The 22,427-nt window shown below is 55.3% G+C and overlaps 1 protein-coding gene across 1 annotated transcript; it reads left to right on the forward strand.

Moving 5' to 3' along the window:
* Positions 1-3,402: 3,402 nt before the first annotated feature.
* GFI1B (growth factor independent 1B transcriptional repressor) lies at positions 3,403-14,477 on the forward strand. Its single transcript, XM_021691607.1, has 7 exons — positions 3,403-3,465; positions 10,187-10,306; positions 10,736-10,873; positions 11,312-11,577; positions 12,153-12,290; positions 13,596-13,761; positions 14,242-14,477. The coding sequence occupies exons 2-7, from the start codon at positions 10,207-10,209 to the stop codon at positions 14,418-14,420; spliced, it is 987 nt and encodes a 328-aa protein (XP_021547282.1). The 5' UTR covers positions 3,403-3,465; positions 10,187-10,206; the 3' UTR covers positions 14,421-14,477.
* The last annotated feature ends 7,950 nt before the right edge of the window (positions 14,478-22,427 follow it).

Raw genomic sequence — 22,427 nt, forward strand, 5'->3', positions numbered from 1 at the left:
GGAACAAATGAGATCAGAGAACATCATCTGAGCATCTGGATCCAACCATGCCTGAAGCTGAAACTTTTCAGTGACATGAACTAATTGTTTTGTTGTTGTTATTAAACTGGTATAAATTGGGTTTCTGCACCTTACATCAGAGAAAATGCTGTCATATGAAAGAGATCTGACACTGAAAAACTCTGAGCTCTGAAGCTGAATTTTGTGTCCTGTTAGGTAAAGGGAAATCATTGAAGGTTTTAAAATCAGGGAGGAATTCCTGATTGTGCTCCTTCTTTCCTCTCTAGGTTCATCTCTCCCTCCCCTTCTTCTACCCTCTACCATCCACCCGTACTGAACTTGACTGTTGTCAATTCCCCGAAGGTCTTGCCTCCAGCTCTTTGCACATGCTGTTCTTTTTAGACATTCTTCCCTTCTTTCCTCCTCCCAACTAAGTCAGCCTGGCATCAGCCTAGATGTCACTTCCATTAGCTTCATTAACTCTCATTACTTTCCAAGTCTGCTTTCATTTCATTGTGCTCCTTTGCAGGGGCACCTGGGTGGCTCAGTCGTTAAGCATCTGCCTTCAGCTCAGGTCATGATCCCAGGGTCCTGGGATCGAGCCCCGCATCGGGCTCCCTGCTCTTCGGGAAACCTGCTTCTCCCTCTCCCACTCCCCCTGCTTGTGTTCCTTCTCTCGCTGTCTCTCTCTTTCTCTCTGTCAAATAAATAAACAAATCTTTAAAAAAAAACTGTGCTCCTTTGCATACCATGATTACATCACAGCACTTATCAGCCCAGTTTGTAAATTTCAGGGTACTCTGTCCCACCTGCTAGACCAGGAAGGCGCTCACGATGGCTCCCATCTGGTTCTTGTTGGAAACCTTGGCATCTGGTACATAGCAGTTACTCAATAAACATGTATTAGCTGAGTTATAGACTGAAGGCTTTTATCCCCCAAAATTCATGTTGAAGCCCTAACCCCCAGTGTGATGGTATTTGGAGGTGAGGCCTTTGCTAGGTAATTAGGTTAGATGAGGTGTTGAGGATGGGGCCCCCATGATGGAATTAGTGTCCTTATAAGAAAAGGAAAAGAAGCCAGAGCTTAAGCTCTCTCTCACTCACTCACTCTCTCTTTTTCTCTCCCTCCATCCCTCACTCTGTCCCTCCCTCCCTCTGCCTCTCTCCCAAGTGAGGACTCAGCAAGGAGGTGGACTGCTGCAAATCAAGAAGCTTGTCCTCACCAGAAACAGAATCTGCCAGCACCTTGATCTTGGACTTCCTGGTCTCTGCAAGAAATAAATGTTGTTTAAGTCACCTGGTCTGTGGTATTTGGTTATGGCAGCCCGAGATGACTAAGAAAGGGAGGAAGGCAGGAGGCAGAGGGAAGAAGGAGGAATCTGGAGCAGGACAGGTTCCAGTAGTAACTTGAATAAATGAATGAATGAATTGGCACAAGGATGCTGCAGTCATTTAGCACTTGCGAGAGGCTAAATGAAGACACTTCTTCTCCAGGGCTGCCTACTAAAGGGAGTAGTGATGGGGCGCCTGGGTGGCTCAGTCATTAAGCGTCTGCCTTCGGCTCAGGTCATGATCCCGGGGTCCTGGGATCGAGCCCCGCATCGGGCTGCCTGCTCGGCGGGAAGCCTGCTTCTCCCTCTCCACTCCCCCTGCTTGTGTTCCCTCTCTTGCTGTGTCTCTGTCAAATAAATAAATAAAATCTTTAAAAAATATGGAGTAGTGTTGGAGGGGACCCCAAGACTGGGAGGTTTCAGGCCACAAAGGCCTACTTGATGCTGCATGGTGGCTCCAGGCTGTAAGGTGTGTCCAGGTGACTGGACTGCCCTCCCACAGAGGGGTCCAGGTGGCTCCAGAGAAGGCCTGCTTTCACTTCCAGGCTGGGGTCCTGGTCTAGCAAGGGAGTCCCTGCATCGGTTACTAATGGAGGAGGATAAAGACCCCAAGTGGGATCAGAACCCCAGAGCAGCATGTACCCAATTCGTCAGCTTTACCCCAAACCATGATATGCCCCAAATGAAGAAAGTGGCTGGTAAGATAAGCCATGAAAAGCTGCAAAACCATTAAATATGGTCATAAAACCCGCAAGAGAATTTGGGAGGCACTTAAATAAAACAACAGCCAGTGGAAGAAGAAAGATCTGATAAGCAAAACATGGATGTGCCTACATAATGGAGGGAAAATGGGAAGAAATGGGAATTTTTTCCAAATGTCCTTGGATTCTAAGTTTTCTGCATAATGACAAACAGTTCCAGTTGACTGTTGGCCATGTGGAACATCCAAAGAATAGTCCAGAAATTCCCACACTCTCTCTCCACCAAGGAGAGTCCAAGGGCTGAGGGTGATGGTTGGGACCCCGCCCCCGCAGCATCGGGCAGGCCCATCTGACCTCCAGGCTGGGGGCCTAGCGGCAGAGGAGCCTCGTCCGAAACCCCCTTTCTCCTCATGTCGGGGCCCCGGACCTGCAGTTTAAGTTGGGGCTTCCTGTCGCCAAACTTGTTTTCTTTATGAGGGAAACAATCTCTCCAGCCCTGGGCTGGAGGAGCATGCAAATCAGCCTAACAGTACTCTGTTCTGTGAGTTCTCCTCTTATGCAAATCCTCCTGAAATAAATCAGGCTTGCGGGGCAAAGGAGGGAAAAGGTGGGGGATCGGGGGATGGGGCTCCGTGCCAAGCGGGATGTGATGTCCGAGCCTGGCTGTGCCCGTGACCGACCATGGGCCTCCCCCGTCTCCTCCGCGGCCGCTAGATGGCGGCACATGCAGGGTCTGGGACCGATCCCGAGTGCACCTGCCGCGGGGCTGAGCGGGCTGAGCGGCTCACTGACGCCGGGAAGCACCTGGGCGTCTCCTTCACCTCTTCTGGGGTCAAGGCTGGGGAAGCGTGAATTCGACTTTTCTGCAAGGACAAGAGGGACCTCTCTAAGAACGGTCTGCCGCGGCTTTGGAGCAGAGTGCTCCTGGCTCGGGATGGAGGGGGAGAGACAGAGACAGAAGAAGGAAGGAAAGACGAAACAGTTTATGCAAAATCAAGTATATAAGTGTTTTAAGTTTAAAAACGGAATGATTTAGCCATCCTTTCCTCTTTCAGGAGGCGTTAGTTAGAATGTCCCGGGGCAGAGCGCGGCTCCCCGGGTGGAGGGCTGGCAAGAGCCCGAAGTCGGGGAAGCTTTGATAAGCAAATGCAGCCCCGTGCTCGGGCGCTCTCTATTGGCTGTTCCTTCACCGCCAGATTTTGACACAAATAATCAGATTGAAAATCAAGGAGGGGAACAGAAGAGGAAAAAAAAAAAAAAAAAAAAAACAGAGAGAGTGAGAGGGAGAGAGAGAGAGGAAAAAAAAAAAAAGAAGAAGTATCTATTTGAGCAGAGAGTCTGAGGTTGACAGAGTGGAGCCGATCCCCAGAGGCTGGGAGGTTCCCACCAAGACCAAGACCGCATCCAGGACCAGACGGCAGAGCTAGGGACAGGTGAGTGCTGTCATCCCGGCCTCTTCTTTTTAAATTTGCATATCTGACTTAGATTCTTTCCAGGCAGGTCACCGGGGCCCTTTGGCAGTTACAGGAAGAATTAGGTGGACTGGGATATCTCTTCCACAGGATGCAGCTTTCAGCCCTTGAACCCAGCGGAGAGGAGGTGGTGGGAGGCAGAGCCCTATAGGAGTTCCGCCCTCTGCCAGCTGTGCATAAACGGCCTTTCCAAAACCCGGTTGGGTCTGACAGGGATCACCTGTCTGTGCGAGGTCATACCCGCAACCCCAGCTCTCCCAGGGACCTGGGCAGAGTGTGGGGCAACACTCATTCAGGTACTTGGCTTAGTGTGGCCCTGTCCCCCCATCACCCTGAGCTTCCCTTGTCTATAAAATTAGAGTGAAATTGAGAAAACTCCGAGGGAAGTTCTACCCCCAGCATCCCACACTCCCCAGTGCCCTTCACCCAAGTTCCTGGGGCACTTTGAGAGTGAGTGCCCTCCCATCCAGAGCCCCGTGAGGGGAGAAGGGAAAATGCCTTTGTCTACCACCCCCAGCCCCCGGCCTCCAGGAACAAGAGGGCTGCAGAAGGGCAGGTGGTTTCTCAGTCTTTTCTACCAATTTGGGGAGAAAAGACTGAGTTTAAAGTCTGGGCATCTGGTGCCTGCTCTAAAGTAAGGCTTGTTAAGAGGGGGGTCTATAGAATAGCTGTGGATATGTGCTTGTATACATTTTTCTGTGGGGAAGGTCCGCAGCTTTCGTGAGTTTCCTGGAGGGGGCAAATTAATTTGCAGGCTCTGAACATGGATCTGATAGCAGCTAGCTAAGCTGCACCTGCCCATGGAGGCTCACACCTCCTGAAGAGTTCTCAGTAGGCAATGAATGGTTAGAAGATTTCAGTCTTAGCGAGGTGGCAAGTTTCTTGTCCTCAGAGGTGGTGCACAAGGGACTCTTTTATTTTATTTATTTATTTTTTAAGATTTTATTTATTTGGCAGAGAACGAGACACAGCGAGAGAGGGAACACAAGCAGGGGGAGTGGGAGAGGGAGAAGCGAAGCAGGCTTCCCGCTGAGCAGGGAGCCCTATGCGGGGCTCGATCCCAGGACCCTGGGATCATGACCTGAGCCGAAGGCAGATGCTTAACGACCAAGCCACCCAGGCGCCCCACAAGGGACTCTTTTAATAAGGAGATGTGTGAGGTGTCTTCCAAATCAGGATGGGGGGGTCGGAATGCTGGTTTCCCTGCGGAAGGTGCCTGGGGAGCATCAGAAAGTCATATCTGCCTTGGGTTTGATGGATGGAGTTACTCAAAACCAGTGCAGAACATTTTCTCCAGGCTTTCAGGAGGGCAGGTGAGGTTGGGGTCCTCTTGGAGAGCATAAGGACTCTCGAAGATTCTGGGACCCGATCGCCCCTGGGAAAATAGCCTGACCACATATGATTTCATCCCTTTTCAGAAACAACAAAAAACCTTACCCCCTCCTTAAATTAGAGGGAGGTTTTTGTTGTTGTTGTTCATTTGTTTTCAGCTCCCAAACCAATGGGAGCTGCTCCAATTCAAAAATGTCCAGGAAATGTTTTGTTCACTCATTTTTGTTTTTATTGTAGTAAAATACACATGACTGGAAAGTGACCATTTTAATCATTTTTAAGTGTACAGTTCTGTACCATTAAACGCATTCACAATGTTGGGCAACCGTCACCACCATCCATCTCCAGAACTTTCTTCATCTTCTCAAACTGAAACTCTGTCCCCATTAAACACAAACTCCCCTCCCTTTCCCGTCCCCCAGCCCTTGGCTCTCACCACTGTCCTTTCTGTCTCTATGAATCCGACTTCTCTAGGGACCTCATATAAGCAGAGAGTCCTACAGCATTCATCTTTTTGTGACTGGCTTATTTCCCTTACATGGGGTCCTCAAGATTCATATCCATGTTGTAGCCTGTGTAAGCACATCCTTCCTTTTTCAGGCTGAATAATGTCCCATTGTATGGATATGCCACGTTTTGTTTCTCCATCATCTGCTGATGGACACTCGGGTTGCGTCCATCTTTTGGTTATTGTGAATCATGCTGCTGTGAATTTGGGTGTACAATTATGTCTGAGTCCTTGCTTTTAATTCTTTTGGGTATAAACTCAGAAGTTGATTCACTCACTCGTGACATTGCAGTCTCTGAACTTAGGAGGAGCGTTTGAGAACTGCTTGCAAGTTTCAAATAAAAATAATGACCCCTTGGGGCGCCTGGGTGGCTTAGTTGATTGAGCGTCTGCCTTCGGCTCGGGTCATGATCCCGGTGTCCTGGGATCGAGCCCCGCATCGGGCTCCCCGCTCAGCGGGGATCCTGCTTCTCCGTCTCGCTCTGCCTCTCCCATACGCTTGTTCTCTCTCTCAATAAAATCTTAAATAATAATAATAATAATAATGACCCCTTTCTGCTGGGGCCCCTAACATGAAACAGGCTCATTTCCCTTAACTGCTACGTGGAAAGGTTTTTTGTTGTTGTTGTTGTTGTTGGTTGTTTGTTTGAGTCATGTCTTTAAACATAAAGGAAGTCCAAAGGGTCCTCTGTCACTGACTCTGAGAAACGACGGAGTCTTACCCAACCCTCCCAAAAAGGGAACCCGAGTGATGAGGTTCTTAGTCAAGGCAGGTCAGTCCTTCGCTGAAGGTCAACAAACTGTGCATGGGATTTTAGAGCAAAAGGGAAGTTTAGAAATCTCTTAGTCCAACGGTCCCTTTTGAGAGATAGGAAAACCAAGCCCCAGGTTGGAGGCCGACATGGTCAAGCTCAAGGTCACAAAATCAGACTCAGCCCCACGGGAGGCCCATGGCGCCCCATTGTGCGGAAGTCACCAGGCTGTGGCTTCGAGTCCACCTGGATGTAGAGGTGCGGGGCCGAGATTCTGACTCGGGGTCAGGGCACCCTCTATCGGGATGGAGGTTTTGGAAGAGATGTTAACAGCAAGTCTCTTTCCGGAGGCCGATACCATCAAGGCCTCTGTTTCATGAAGAAATCTTAGGGTTCTTTCACAATCTCTGCTCTGAGCTCTTTCTCAGAACGGTCCGTGTGAATCAGAACGGTGTGGTTGTTAATTAACTACAGTATAGCTGATTGGTTCCTGTTTTTTTTTTTTTAACTCCGCTAACAGGGGCCAAAAGGAAGTTCTCCTGGTGTGTTTGGCCCCCACGGGGAGCTTGAAGGCTTGAAGCCATGGGGTTGGTTGTGCCACTCTACCAGGCTTGGTGGAGAGAACATTCTAGAGAGGGAGAGGGAGGGAAACTGGGGGCTCTGAAGGGGATCCCGAGAGTGGGCCCTGAGAGTCGCTCTCCTCCAGCCAGGGACCCCGGAAGCTGGGACTATGTTGTCCTGACTCCTAACCACTTGACCTCTATGGTGTCCTCAGGCTCAGCCCAAGGGAACACCAGAGCTTTCTGAAGGAGGTCTTTCTCTCTGACCTCTCCCCTCAAAACTCTCCAGGAACCCATGTGGAGCTTCTGGGTTCTAGAAAAGACAGAATGCAAAGGAATTTGATTTTTCCATCATCTTGCCCCACCAACCAGCCTTTGTCTTCATGGGTGGCTGGAAAGACCACAGGTGCCGATGGGCAGAGCCCTGGGCCAGGAGTCAAGTCCCAGCAGGACAGGAACACGAGGCCTGGATGAGCCACTTTCCTCTCTCAGCCTCAGTTCACCCTGTGAGCCCGGAAGACAGTCCCCCCGTGGATGTCAGTTTCATGGCATAACGCACACCAGGGAGCTCTAGACACCTTCCTTAGCATGTCTGCGCACTCGCCTCCGCCCCGAGTGCCCACCCCGTGTCTGACAGTTGAGAGTATGGAGGCCAGGGTGGGGGGGTGCGGCGGGCAGCCTGGGATCTGCCTGGGATCATGAGCCAGTCTCCAAGACTCATTCCTCCTCCGTGAAATGGGGCAGTAGCCCCTCAGCTCCCAGGTCCGAACTCACGGAGCTGAGGCTACGCAGATTCTGGCTGCAAGAAGTATCTGCTGGCATTCCGGCAGTTTCATGCCGACCTTTGGTTCTCGTTGGCTTACTACTAAAATACTATGTAAAAAAGAATAGATCATCTTTTGATAGAGAGACCGTGGCCCTTGGAGGCTCCCCCAGAACAAAAGACAAAACCACACAGCCCCCGCCTCTCCTGGTGTGTGTGGGGGGGTCTCCTCTGGCTCTGCCCAGGGTCTGGCCTCCCCAGGGGATTCCCGGACCCCAGAGTTAGAAGGGGGAAGGGGGTTGGTGAGAGGAGCCCTGGGGGAGGGGAGGAGGCAGAGGAAGACTGCCCCTGGCAGATAAGGCCACCGCGGGCTTCCCGACAAGCCTGGGGGAGACAGCAGGCCAAGCAAGACTGGGGGGGCAAAATCTGACAGCTGGACTGGACCCCAGAGCCTTCAAGTCCCACCTCCTCATTTCAGATCCCAGAGGGGACGGGCCTGGAGCATGTCCCTGCTCCTGGTCTCGGGCTCATCCCTGTCCTCAGAGCGCACCTGCTTTGGGCAGGGTACTGGAGATGTGGCCAGGCAGGACAGGACGGGACGTGGGCTGTGCCAGCCTTCCTGGAGCTTCTCCTCCCGCGGGCTGTGATGCCACCCCCGCCCAGTGCTCCTGCAGCCCGAGCACCACACCGAGCACTTGGCACACCTGCTTGTAGTAGACGTCCTTTCTGCCCAGCAATGGCAGGAAGGTGCCTTGTGATCCCCGTTTGGCAGATCTGGTCACTGAGGCCTATGGTGCGGAGGGCAGGGCCTAGGATGGCTGGGGTGGAGTGGCCTCACCGGACTCCTGGTGCCCTGGGGGCTCTGGTGAAGGGCAGGCAGGCCTGGGCACAGCTGGGGGCCTCTCTCCTGCCTGGCCTGGGGTCATGCCGGGGGAAGGGGTGACTCCCTGGGCCTGGTCCAAAGGCAGGGCTCCAAGCTGCCCTCTCTAATCTCCCTCCCCCCAGCCGCTCCTCGCCTTGGCCTTATCACCCAGCCCTGGCTCTTGCTGGAGCAGCTGTAATCCCTTTCCCGCGCTTGGCCCTATCGTCGCTGCAGCCCTGCGTGGCGGCTGGCCCGGGGAAGGGGGCTCCGGCTCTGAGGCCTGGGAATGGGACCCGCAGAGGAGCCACCAGGAATGCCATTGATGAAGTATTTCCTGAACTCCTGCCTGGGCCTGGCCTGGGGTGGGGAGGAGAGAGGACCACTCAGATGTTCTCTGTCTCCCAGGAGCCCTCAGGGGAGCCTCACGGGCTGAGCACAAGGAGCCTCGAGGGGCAGGAGATGCTCTCCTCATGCGAAGCCAGAGGTGTCAAGGTGTTCAGGCTGGTCTGGCTCTACCACGCCCCCAGCCCCCGCCCAGGACCAAGGGCAGGTCCCTTTCCTGATTTGGTCCTCCGTGTCTTGGTGGAGAGAGCATTCTAGAGAGGGAGAGGGTGTCTTCCCCCACCCCCGGACTGGTGGGTTCGGTACCATGCGGCTGAGCTGGGCTGCCCACTGCTTAGATCTTACAGTTGGTGGACATTGGCCTCTTCCTCCATGTGCACAAAATGCCCTCCGGCTTCCCAGTGGGGTGGCATGGGGGAGTCCTCTTGGGCCTTGAGCCCCACACGCAACTCCAATCCCCCCCCACCCCCACTCAGAGAGAGAGAAGGCTCCTCCCTCTCTGGGCACCGGACTCTGGGCTGAGGCCACAGACGAGGGGCAGCCCTGCTCTGGGTGCCTCAGTGCCACAGTAACGTGGCTTTCAATTGAGGTGCCCCCTTTGTTGCAACCCGCCTCCCCTGCCCCCCCCCCCCCCCCCCCCCGCTATGATAAGCACTAAGCACATAAGATGCTCTCGCTGGCACTACCTGCCTGGGCACTGCACCTTACAGAAAAGGGAGTAGGCCCAGAGAGGTTAAGCATCCGCCCCAAAGTGCACAGCGGGTGAGCTGGAATTCTAACCCGTGAGCATCTGACTCCAAAACCTGAGCTCAGACCACCCTTTCCGTGGCCTCTGGATGCAGATCCCACAGGGGCATGAATGCAGCTTTCTGGATGCCGGGGCCACAGTGTCATATTTGAAGACACCCCTGTCCTTCCTTCTCTGCTCCTAGTGTGATTCAGGGCATGTGGGCAGGAGCAGACTGACCCTGGGGGTTTTCTAGAAGGTGGGTGTATTAGTTTCCTAGCAAGGGAATAGTGGGGGAGGTTAGGATTTGTAGCCACTGTAGCCAACTACCAGAAACCAGGTGGCTTAAAACAACACGAAATTTATTCGTTCAAGGTTCTGGAGTCTAGAGATCCCAAATCAAGGTGTCTGCAAGGTCAGTTCCTTCTGGAGGCTCTGAGGGAGTTTGTCGTGTGCCTCTCTCCTGGCTTCTGGTGGAGAAAGCGATCCTCAGTGCTCCTCGGCTTGTAGGCGTGTCCCTCCCATCTCTGCTCCCGCCTCCAGACGGTGTTCTCCCTGTGTGTCTGTGTCTGTGTGCCCAAAGTTCCCTCTTCTTATAAGAACCCTGGACATATTGGGCTTAGGGTCCACCCTAACTCAGTATGACCTCATCTTAGGTTGGTAAAATCTGCAAAGACCCGATTTCCACAGAAGATCACATTCATAGGTTGACATGAACTTCTGGGGGACACCATTCGACTCAGGACAGTGGATTCTGATATCAGGAGGAGGATCTAAAATACAGAGACTGCTGTCCTCTTGCCCTTCCTAACTGTTCTCTCCCTCTCCCCTTGCAGGTGTGGGGCGCACATTTACCATGCCACGCTCCTTCCTGGTGAAGAGCAAGAAGGCTCATACCTACCACCAGCCCCGCATCCAGGAAGATGACCCGATCTGGCCTCCTGCCCTTAGCCCCAGTGAGTCAGAGATCCCCCTGCGGCACCCACCCAGGGCTCCCTGTCCCCCGTGTTGGGGATGCAGCGCATCGCTTCTGCAAGCAGAAGCTCAGTAAATGTTGGTTGAACGAATGAATGAATGCACCCATGTCTTCTGATCCATTGGGTTGGTGGGAGCATCAGGATTGGAGCTGGTCCTTAGCAGCCGACATGTGGGTCCTAACCAGACTCAGAAAAGATCTAGGGCTGAGGTCGGGTACTCAGAAAACTAACACTGGTCCAGGAGTTCTCCTCGGGGCAGGGGGGTTCCTTTCGGCCTCCATCCTGCTCCCACCATCCTGGGCAGGGCCCGTGCATGCGAGCGGCTGGGGATGGCAGCAAGTGCATCTCTGGGTCCCCATCCTCCTAGGAGCTGTAGCTGGTGTCTCTGATGGTCTTGTTTCCCCACAGGGGCCAGGGACCAGGTCCTGAGCAATGATCCTGTCCTCAACACCCTGTTCCCAAACCAGTGCCTGACCTGGACTGACCTCAAACGGGAGCCAGAGCTGGAGCTGGACCAGAGCCTGAGCAGGACGGCCTTGGTGCCAGGTACCCAGGCTGGGACCACCGGCCATTCCCCGTCAGCCAGTGCAAGTGGAATGGAGGGAGGATGGGCTCGTGGAAGCAGGGATCCTTGGAGTTGTGGAGTCAGGAACGATCAACAAGGCCATCTGGATACAATCTGGGCTCTCCAGCTTCTGCCTGGACCCCTCTAGGACGGGGAGCTCACTCCCAGATGAGAGCTTCTGTGTGGCAGGTCAGAAGAAGCGGTGGGCAGGCCGATGCAGTGGGTGAGGTGGGCACTCTGCAGGTGCTGGGGACCTGAAAAGCTGAGAAGCCACAGTGAAGACCCAGACCCTCTCCCACAGTAATATTTTGGGCTATACACCACAATCCTCAGCATGAGGTCATTAGGTGGAGAGTGGTGGGGAGCAGTGCCCTAGTTATCAATGAATCACCACGATATATGTGTCGCACTCTCCACAGAGGGCCCTGCTGTAATGCCCCCCCGATCCCAGGACAGGGACTCCGACTCACCCCCGTTCTACAAGCCCAGCTTCTCCTGGGATGCCCTGGCCTCGTCCTATGGCCACAGCTACCGGCAGGCCCCCTCCACCATGCAGTCCGCCTTCCTCGAGCGCTCCGTCAGCCTGTACGGCAGCCCTCTTGTGCCCAGCGCTGAGCCGCCCCTGGACTTCAGCCTCCGCTGCTCCCCGGGCATGGACACGTACCACTGCCTCAAGTGCAACAAGGTGGGCAACTTGGGTGCGGGTGGGCTCGCGGGCCCTGCTCCGCGTCCCCTCTCCAGTTCCCCGGCAGCTGGGTGCTCCCTGTGCCGTGAATCTTGAGTCCTCTGGTGCGATCGAGGGTTCAGTATGCTTGTCCTCACCATGAGGACAAGGACCATGAGCCCTGGCCGTGTGCTAGCCCTGTGCGAAGCACTTGACATGCTTGAGCCCTGGGAAGCAGACAAAAAGCTCAGTGAGGTTGAGTCACCCGCCCAAGAGCACACAGCAAGTAGACATCAGTACCAGCATTCAAACGTGGCTCTGGCAAACTCCTGGCTCTTAACCACTAGGCTGTTCAGCCTCTAGCTAGGGCCAGGAGGGGCCTTTTACATGCTCCCACAGCCCCCATTTTCTAGACAGGAAGCCAAGCCACAGAGAGGGAAAGGGACCTTCCCAGGACACACAGCATTCCAGTGCTTCTCCTGCTTTATGGCCGTCTGTGCCTGGGCATGGAGGGGGGTGGGGCTGGCTTTGGGACCCCAGGCCCATCTCCTTCTCCGCAGCCCCCAGTGGCCTCACACTCTGCCCCCTGCCCCCAGGTGTTCTCCACCCCACACGGGCTCGAAGTGCATGTCCGCCGCTCCCACAGCGGGACCCGGCCCTTTGCCTGTGACGTCTGTGGCAAAACCTTCGGCCACGCCGTGAGCCTGGAGCAGCACACACACGTCCACTCCCAGGTGGGCAGCTGGCCAAGCCCAGCCCCCCCCCCCCCCACCGCCGCTTCCCACTCCTGCTCTGTGCTTCCCGCAGGAATCCTAGGGCTATGGCTGGGTCTCTCACCCTGCTTCTGAAGGTGACACAGATCGAGGGTCCTTTCCCCCCTCATCTGGGTCCCCAAAACCCTCTTTTAAAAATATATGTATAGGGGCGCCTGGGTGGCTCAGTTGGTTAAGCGACTGCTTTCGGCTCGGGTCATGATCCTGGAGTCCCGGGATCGAGTCCCGCATCGGGCTCCCTGCTCGGCGGAGAGCCTGCTTCTCCCTCCGACCCTCCCCCCTCTCATGTGCTCTCTCTCTCTCTCTCTCTCTCTCATTCTCTCTGGCTCAAATAAATAAATAAAATCTTTAAAAAAAAATATATGTATATATTATATATATTTAATATATAGTTTAATTCATTCTTGATAATGAATATTGTGCTTTAGTGCTAGCCTCGTTATAGTTTTCCCAACACCCTCCCCGATGGGCCAAATCAGCTTCATGTGCTGTTGGGAGAGGCTCCTGGCCCAGTGGGATTTCGGGGGCAGAGAGATGTCTCTGAGGCTCAGAAATGATCCTGCCGTCCGTGTGGTCAGGAGAGGTGTCCTCAGCTTTGAGGCTCCCGACTTTTAGAATCTTGTCCCGCTTAGCCCTTCTTGAATATTCCATTCCAGGGAAAGTACCAGAAATGACCCGAGTTGCTAACACGGGAGTCAATAAAAGCTCAAACGGGAGAGGCAGGATATGGTCATGAGAGCTTCCAATTGTGAACGCACACCACGTGCTAGTAGTTGCCGGTTCAGCTGTCTACACTTTGAGCTTATTACTGCTGTTCTCATGTACAGATGAGGAAACTGAGTCTCTAGAGGTTAAATGACTTGTCTAAGGTCATGTGGCTTCTAAGGGGCAGAAGCCAGAGTCGTGCCCCAATAATACAGACTCTTAACCAAAGCACTGCGAAGCCCATGACCATGCCCCAGATCAGTCGATCTATCAGTCAGTCAACAAACGCACGTTGAGGTTTATTTTGCATGGGATACTGTGAAGGTTACAGGGGAAAACGCACAGGAGGCCTCTCAGGCCCCAGGCCTCAGCCCCCCTTGGGATGCAGAAATGGGGGTCTCTGGGTCCTGCTCCTCCAGGACCCGTTCTCGATGCCCCCCCAACGAGTGTCCTGTTCCTCAGGGGATCCCGGCAGGGCCCGGTCCTGCGCCCAGCGCGGCAGTCCCGGGTCTCGAGGCCCCGCCCGCACCTGACCCCCCTGGGCCTCGTTTCGTCCGGCAGGAGCGCAGCTTCGAGTGCCGGATGTGCGGCAAAGCCTTCAAGCGCTCGTCCACCCTGTCCACGCACCTGCTCATCCACTCGGACACGAGGCCCTACCCCTGCCAGTTCTGCGGCAAGCGTTTCCACCAGAAGTCGGACATGAAGAAGCACACATACATCCACACAGGTGAGGCGCCCGCCCCTCGTCTGGCCCCGGGGTTCCCTGGCCACGCCCGCACGGGCCTCCCGGACGGGGGGCGGGGAGGGGGTCAATTACAAAGCGAGAGGCGCTCCCCTCCACGCAGAGGGCTGGACGCACTGCTACCTAAGTACACGTTTAATGCGTAGGAAAAACGCCGGGAAGGGAACGGCCAAAGTGTGATCTCTGGGTCCAAGTGAGACTAGCAGGTGGATTCGCCATTCATTCATTCCTCCAATCATTCACTGCTTGGCTGTTAACTGAGGGCCTGGACCCAGTCAGTCCCCGTCCGACCAGGGTGCAACCCCAGGGGGCGTTGTTTTCCCCTCTCCCTTTTGTAGTTCTTTTCTAAAGCGCATGTGGGCTGGCCGCGAGATAACACATAGCAGAGTCTGGCGAACAAATGCAGGGCAGGGGGACGGCGGGCCTGGTGCCGACAGCCCTGACCCGCTCCTTGCTGCCCCGCAGGTGAGAAACCCCACAAGTGCCAGGTGTGCGGGAAGGCCTTCAGCCAGAGCTCCAACCTCATCACGCACAGCCGGAAGCACACCGGCTTCAAGCCCTTCAGCTGCGAGCTGTGCACCAAGGGTTTCCAGCGCAAGGTGGACCTACGGCGGCACCGCGAGAGCCAGCACAATCTCAAGTGAGGCTGGACCTGCCCTGGGCTCCCAGCCAGCCTGCCCTGAGGTCCCGCGACCCAGAGGGAGGCCAGCCTCCTGCGCCCAGATCCCCGGTCTCCTGGAGTCAGGGCTGGGCAGGAATCTGTCAGCTCGTTTTGAGACTCACGGAATTGCTGTGTGACCTCGAGCAGGTTGCTTTCCCTCTCTGGACCAATATTTTCCTGCTGCAAAATATGAGAACCGGTCTGGGTCTTTTCTGAGCTAAGTTGTTTTAGAGGTCTAAGAGCTTGGGCGCCTTGCCTCCCATGGAGCCCTGAAAGCCAGCCTAGCCCTCCCCCTCCCTCCAAGAGATGCCAAGAATAGCCCAGAACTGGAATCCACAGAGAAATCCTCCCCCTCTGCCTGCTGCCCACTGTGCTGGGATCTGGTTTTTAGTGGTTCTCTTTCTGGCTGCCATGGATGGCCAGAGCTGCTTCCTGCCCCAGAGGGAGGCCTGATACCCCTCTGCTTCGGCCAGATGTGCTGGCTGCCCCCCACTTCTGACTGGCACTCAGCCGGCCACGGGGCTTCCGGCTCTGCTTTCAGGCCACGGGGCTGGAGAAACAAGCAGTCACTGCTAACAAGAGCCCATTCCTCTCAACTGCTGTAAATAAAAATAAAGACACAGATTTATTTACATTTAACCAGTGTTTATTGAGTGCGTCTTGGGTGCAAGTTAGGCTTTGGGAAGGAATGGTAGGGAGCTTCAAAAGGCAGAGAAAGCCAGAGTGCCAGCCTGGCTCAGTCGGTAGAGCACGCGACTCTTGATCTCAGGGTCGTAAGTTGGAGCCCCACGTTGGGTGTAGAAATTACTAAAAAAAAATTAAAACTTAAAAAAAAAAAAAAGTCAGAGAAAGCTCTGGAGTGGCTGACAGATGGGTTGGGAGTTGTGGACTCAGACCAAACTGGTAAGTGCGGGAAGAGAAGCGCAAGAACCCCTAGCGGTAAGACGCCGGGGAAGGCGAGGCTCCTGCAGTTGGGGGCTGCATCAGTCTCCGCAAGCTGCTAACAAATCACCATAAGGTTAGTGGCTTAAAACAATACAGTTTATCCTCGTACAGTTCTGGAGGTCAGAAACCCAAAATGAGTCTCACGGAGCCAAACTCAAGGTGTTAGCAGGGCTGCATCCCTTTAGGGTAGAGGCCGTGGCCGCCCTCAGCTGTGGCCGCTTCATCCATCTCAAAAGCAGGTGGCTCTGACCTCTGCTTCCATCACCTGCCTCATTCTTCTGCCTGACCTTCTTGCCTTCCTCTTGGAAGGACCCTGGGATCACATGGGGCTCATCTGGACGATCCAGGGTAATCTTCCCATCTCAAATTTCTTGATGTAATCACCGTGGTGTGCTGAATAATGGCCCCCAAGGATAACAGCTGAGTCCTAATCCCTAGAGCCTTATATGGCCAAGGGACTTTGCAGATAGGACTCACTTAAGCTTGGTGCCACCCTTCACTAGCTGTACGACGTGACAGAGCTTCCTCATCTGTGGGAGGGTTCCCTGAGACCATGCGTGCAGAGCAGTGAGCAGGGCTTGGCACCTGCTACATGCTGCCAGGCCATGAGGAGCCCCTTTTGAAGTCCTGCCCATCCTATGAGGCCTGCTCAAATGCTGCCTCATCCATGATGCCTCCCTTGGTCATTCCAACCGGAAGCTCTCCCACCTCTGAAGGCTGAGCTCCTTGGGCTTCCCACTTACACCTCAGGACCCACTGAACCTGCTATGGCAGTTATATGTGGGTAACTTTCTCCCCTGCCAGAAGGTAGTCTCCGGTGCCCTCAGCATCAAGCCCACCCAGTGGACACTTCTGAACGAGTCTCTTCCAGGTACCGAGCAGGGCCCAGGGTTTCCACACATTGACTCAAACGAGCACAACCCTCTGCAAAGGAGGTGTTATTATCCCATTTTACAGAGGGGTTAGTGGAGGCTCAGATAGGTTGGCCAACTTGCCCAAGATCACACAGTGGGCAAGTGCAGAGCTGGGATTCGAATCTGATTCCAAGGCAAGATGGTCAAGTCTCTCTTTACTTCCTTCCAATGACACCTGCAGATGCTCCCCCAACACTGCTCCTTTGCTGTGAACCTGTGGGTTCTGAGGCCTTCTGGGGCATGGCAACCGGCCGACTCCCAGGCGCTGGTTCTGGCCAGCCAGGACTCCTACTACACTTCATTCCAGAGGCTCTTTCTGTTTACTTCAGCCAGAGTGCCCTGTCAGGCTTGCGGAAGCAGGGGTAGGTGGTTGAGATTTGCATAGAGGGAGGGTGGTCTGGCCTCCTCTGCAGGCTCCCCATTTGTGGGGGTTCCCAGCAGAGCCTTGGAGACCACCTGCTCCCTCCTCTCCTCATGTCCATGGACACAGTGGAGGCCAGAGACGGGGAGCCACGCACTGGGGCCAGGCCTGGAATGGGTGTTCTATTGCTCCATGTCAGGGGTAAGGGAGGGTGCTGGGTACACACACACACACACATACGCACACACACACGGATGGGGAACTGCTTTGCATGTTCTTTGTTTGCTAAACAAAACCACACCAATATTAGGATTTTGGCCACTTCTGCAGCAGGGCGGGGCAGGGAAGAGAAGCTGAGCTAGACAATGCACCTTTCTTCATCTGCTCAGGCTCCAGAGATCAGCACCTCCACTGAGTGCCCACATGCTGTGCGGGTTGGCGGGGGGGGGGGGGGGGGGCACTACAGCCTCAGAGCCCTGGAGGCCAGAACCCCATTTGCACATCCCTGAGACAGGAGGCCAGGGTGTGGGCGGGCAAATCCTGCTCCCCGGGGAAGACTCAGCCCCGTGTGCTTCCTGTGGCCCCAGAAGACAGTCACTGGGGGATTGCGGGCTGCTCTGCGTGTGCCCCGAGCCTGGAGTAATGCCACTTGCCCTTTCCCAGGCCCGAACCCTCCCAGGGCTGCAGGAAGTCCAGGGCTGTCACAGGAAGGACAGGCGTCACAGGCAGGGCCGCATTCCCTGGAGAAGGCTCGTAGCTAAGCCAGCACTTTGCACGCCCTGAGCATCCTGTCCGAGTTCTGTCTCCTTCAGCACTGGGATCGGGATGGGCTCAGCAGGTGCAGTGGGGCACCACGCCCACCGTCTGTGATTGCAGAGATGCTCCGCGGTCCCACCCTCCACTTGCCATTCCCCTGCTGCTGCCTACCTGCTCTGAAGTTCCTGCTGAGTCGCGGCGTGTGAACCAGAAAACACTGTCAAGCCCAGTGAAGACCGCCCATGGCTTCCCTTTGCCACATAAAGGGACAGAAGTCCAGAGAGAGGAGGCCATGGCCCAAGTCACACTGCCTGTTAGCAACAGTGTCCCTCAGAAGCCAGGCTCCTGGCCTTTCCCCCAGGGCTGTGGGACCGATGGCACAACTCTAGGGGACTCCGTTTACATAGAATCCAGTGCACGTGGTGGCCTTGGAAGACTGCTGCACTGCCCGGCCCCTGAGGGCTGGGTGGCTGTCGCTGGGGACACGGGAGACTTCAGGATGTCCTCAGCAACTCCACCTAGAGTAGCAGTTTACTCAACAGTAAATAACAAAGTTAACAATATTAAAATCATACTTTAATATTACAACAAACCGGCCACGCTAGGGAACGGAATGCAACATCTGAATTAATGTTCAGATAAAATGTCCTGTTAGTGGTGGCAGCTTCAGGCCACATCCACCCTGGGACGTGGCCACATCCCACACGGCAGTCAGGCCCTGCCAGCCCTGGGACCAGGGCCCCTGAGGGACAAAGTGGGAGATGCCCAGCGGAACCCTCCATGGAAATAACTGATAAGGATGGAAATGTGTTTCCCAGGGTCAGCCCAGGCTTCTGTGTGTGGCTGAGTTGGCCCCGGCCTGTCCCCACCTGTCCCTGCCTATCCCCGACTATCCCCACCCAGAATGAAGTGCAGTGGCCTGGAAGGAGGCAGGGCCTGGTGCTGGGGCAGGGGAGGAAGTGGTATTATCTAGAAGAATAGGACCTATTCTGAACGTTCCCTAGAAACCAAATGTACCTCCCTCTATCCCCTCAAGAATGAAACCCCCGCCCTTCACCATGACCTAGCCTTCACTGCCCTAGATGGGCTCCCACTCGGTGTGGGGACACACTACCCCAGAGGGAAGGAGCAAGATGAATAAAGGGGTGGGGGTGGGCAGGGAATCAAGGAGACGTGACCAGAGACTGATGAAGATCTGGGCTGGCCAGAGGTGTATGAAGCCAACTGGCCACCCACAGTGGGGCAGAGCCTGATGCCAGCCCAGACTGCATAAGGGACCCAAGACCCACAAGAATCTTCTAAAGGCACCGGAGCCCTTGACTGATGTGGAGACCAGGCGAGGAGCCCAAGAGACACATCAGCTGAGCTTTAGAAGGAGGATCTGGTGGGTGGGTGGTGTGGCCCAGAGAGCGCTGCAGTGGGGAGCCTGAGCTCCTCCCCAGCTTCCTGCCCAGGCTGGTCAGGGAGTGGAGGGCTCCCCAAGAAGGAGGGGAAGACACACGGAAGAACAGCAAGGTCATTCCGAGCTGCTTTCCCGGAATTCTAAACAAGCAGCAGTCTTCCTCCCAAAAGGCCTTTAGAGAATTCTGGATGCCCCACACATGCGTCTTTGCCCATAGTGTTCCCTCTGCCAGGAGCGCCCTCTTCCCTCCCAGGAGCCCTCTCTCTGCCTCAAACCCAGCTCAAGTGCATGAAAGTCGTCAGCCACGTGTGCTCAGCCCATGACCCTCCACTTCACTCCCAGGAGTTTCTGTTAAAGAAATAGTCACGGGGGCGCCTGGGTGGCTCAGTCGGTTAAGCGGCTGCCTTCGGCTCAGGTCATGATCCTGGAGTCCCCGGATCGAGTCCCGCATCGGGCTCCCTGCTCAGCAGGGAGTCTGCTTCTCCCTCTGACCCTCCTCCCTCTCATGCTCTCTGTCTCATTCTCTCTCTCAAATAAATAAATAAAATCTTTAAAAAAAAAAAAAGAAAGAAAGAAATAGTCACGGATGGGCGCACAGATCAGCTACAAGAGCATCTTCTGGAGCCCACTGGCAATTGGAAAAAAAAAAAATCGGAACCACCTAAACTCCCACGAAAGGAGATGGGAGCGAGGGTGCATCCAGACAACGGACTTCACACAGCCGTTGAAAGGGCCCCGCGTCCTTGCAAGGACTGACCTGAGGGGCCTGGGGTCTGCCTGGAACCCGATGCCTGTTTTAGCAGAGCAGGCTGGTTCCCTAACAACAGCACAGCATACCTTCGTAGATCCTTAAAGAAACAAATCCGAAGAGAATCCACCAAACCAATGACCACAGCTGCCTCTGGGGGCTGGGAAGGGCAGCTGGGCTGCTCCCTCCGTGGCCGTCTCTAAAGGAGATTTGGATTTGTGTGTGTGTGTGTGTGTGTATTTTTTAACTGAAAAAATTGAAGAGAAAATAGATTTTGCAGAATAAATGTGTCGACATAGGAAGCTGTTCATGATATCTTAAGTGAAAGAGTGGTTTAAAAATCAGTATACACCATCCGATTCCATGTTGTTCCTTGCACGCACGGAAGGAAGTTTGCGAGGATAAGACGCAGCGTATCGACACCGGCTGTTGCCGAATAAAGGAGTTGTGCATATTTCTTCCCCCTATTTTTCAGTGTGTATGTTTTATTTTTCTGTAGTGGGCACGCATGATAACATTATCACCGGCATTAAAAAAAGGCTCCCTCTGCTCAAACATCATTTCCCTGCTTTGAGGTCTGCCTTCCCGCCCCCCCACCCCCCCACCCCCCCGCCGTGGGCCCAGGGCTCCCTTAGATGTCTGTGCCGCACACGGGGCGGTTCCTTTCTCCTGACGAGTGCTGGAGGGCTTGCCCCTGCCCCCCCAAGCCTGTGAGCCACCTCCCAGTGGGCACTGGGTCCAATTCTTTGTGTCCTAACACTCAGCTTGGGGCCCAGCACCTAGCAGGGGTCCAGTTAAGGCTAGGATGGTCGGTCAGCCCCCTCAGGGCCCCTGGATCCTCTGTGACAGGTGGGTGGGACCCTGTCTGGGGAGCAATGGGGGCAGACCCCGGACATGCAGCTCTTTCTCCTGGCCTTGGCGGAGGGCTGCCCCCTCCCACCCACCTCCCTGGTGTCCAGCTTCGAGTGGGCCCCAGCCGAGAGCCAGGCAGGACCCGGGGTTCCCATGCAGGGGGAGCAGCTGCAGGAAGGCAGGAGGAGGGAAATCTGAGGCAGGGGCATGTACTGAGCGGCCGTGCTCAGGTTTAGCCTGATAACTTTATCAAACGGTGCCGGCTGCCAACCGTCAGCGTGGAGCAGGCCAGTGGGCTTGGGCAGGAGGACGCTCCCGGCCGATAGCGCCTTCCAAGTGTTATCAAGGGCCCGACGGCCCAGAGAGCGGGAGAAGGGGAGCGGGACCGAGAGAGAGAGAGACTTGCAACCACTTCATCCCAACGACAAAGAGCCAGGGAGGAAGAGGCCCCTGGGGTTCCTTGGGGGGCCCTCAACCTCCCAGCCGCACCAGCAAATGCAGCTAGGAATTAGCCCCATGTGGGCACAGACTGGACACCCCACTTCTCCCTGGTCACAGAGTGGTGCTGATGCTGCCTAGCCCTTCTGCAAGGCCTAAAGAAAAAGTCCCCTTTTCTGGAAGGTTCTTCACCCCCGAACGCATAACGGAGCAGGAGGGCATTTTCCACCATTTCTTTCCGGGTTCCCACCTGCGGTCTCAGGGTGAGAGTCAGGCTTGGGCCAGCCCTCCAAACGCCCAGCCTGGCACTGGTCACCCTACTGGAGTCAAATACCTCATCATCCGTGCCTCGCGAAAGGAAACTGAGTCTCAGCGAGTGTAGATGAGGGGCAGGAGAGATGAGAAGCTGAGCAACCACCCTTAGGTCGGGCGGGGCGGCAAGACAAGCTCCTGCCCTGAAAGGAGAAGCCGCTCCTGTCGGGTGCTGCTCCCGGGCCACAGCTCAGGGCACAGATGGCCTGACTTTGGCTGCGAAACCACCCGTCGGGGGTCAGGCAGACCCCAAGGTCTGCGGGGCTATACTGGGGGATGAGGGGGGCATCACAGTAGATTTTTAAAACTACCTTTTCTAGAAAGACTTCTTCTGGGTTTTCCATGATGTGGGGGTTTTTTGGCAGGAGGTGGTGGAGGGGTGGGGAGAAAGGTGATCTGTTTAAGAGGGAGAGGAGAGAGGGCAAGAGCTGCTGGTGGCCAGGAGTGGACTGCAGGGGCCCCGCCTCTGCCCAGCCTGGGGCACCAGCGGAGAACCAGGCCTGCCCATATTTGCAGAGTAGATGGCCGTGCTCCCTAGGGTCCCCTATGACAGCCCAGGCCCATGATCTTCCAGAGGCACACAGACGGGAGCCTGCCACCTGCCAGGTACCATCTAGGCCAGTGGGGGATCCGACACCATGCCTGCCCTCCTAGAGCTCAGTGGGGACACCGAGGAGAGACGGAACAGGGAGTAGGGGTGACATGGGGATCTCTGGTTCCATGGGTGGCCAGGGCGGGCCTCATTGAGAGGGGCTAGCTGTTCCCTCCCGTAAGAGAGAGGTGGGGATGGAGAGAGCCCCAGACAGGGTGTCAGGAGGCTGGGACATCACTATGGCCCCTGCTTCAGAGCGCTGCCCTCTGGGCCTTGTTTTTCTTGTCTATAAAATGACACCTGTGGTCTTTGGGAGTCTCTAGACCCAGAGTCCCAGATTTCCTTTCTTCAACCCCCACACCTGCAGCAGCCCCCCGCTGCTTTAGAAGGAATAAGGGGATCAAGGGGTGGGGGTGGCAGCTGGTGGCTTGCCCGTCCGCGGGCCCGCGGGGCACATGGCTGCCGGCGAGGGTCCGCACGGGGCGCCTGACACATTTTTTTCGGCTTAGACCTCTGCTCAGCACTCCTGACAATAAACTGATATCTAATATTGCGTGAACCATGGGGACCACTTCACATAAATGGACTCTGTGAGGGAGGCACCATCACCCCCGTGTTCCTGGGAAGGACACGGGTGTGTGTGTGTGTGTGTGTGTGTGTGTGTGAAGTG

The sequence above is a fragment of the Neomonachus schauinslandi genome, chromosome 13 (genome assembly GCF_002201575.2).
Source record: "Neomonachus schauinslandi chromosome 13, ASM220157v2, whole genome shotgun sequence".
Classification (NCBI taxonomy): Eukaryota; Metazoa; Chordata; class Mammalia; order Carnivora; family Phocidae; genus Neomonachus; species Neomonachus schauinslandi.

Bases quoted from the DNA above. Each gene is read 5' to 3' on its own strand.
- GFI1B (XM_021691607.1), top strand. From the start codon at position 10,207: ATGCCACGCTCCTTCCTGGTGAAGAGCAAGAAGGCTCATACCTACCAC. The intron at 10,307-10,735 runs GTGAGTCAGAGA...GTTTCCCCACAG, and splicing joins GCCTCCTGCCCTTAGCCCCA to GGGCCAGGGACCAGGTCCTG. The intron at 10,874-11,311 runs GTACCCAGGCTG...CACTCTCCACAG, and splicing joins CAGGACGGCCTTGGTGCCAG to AGGGCCCTGCTGTAATGCCC.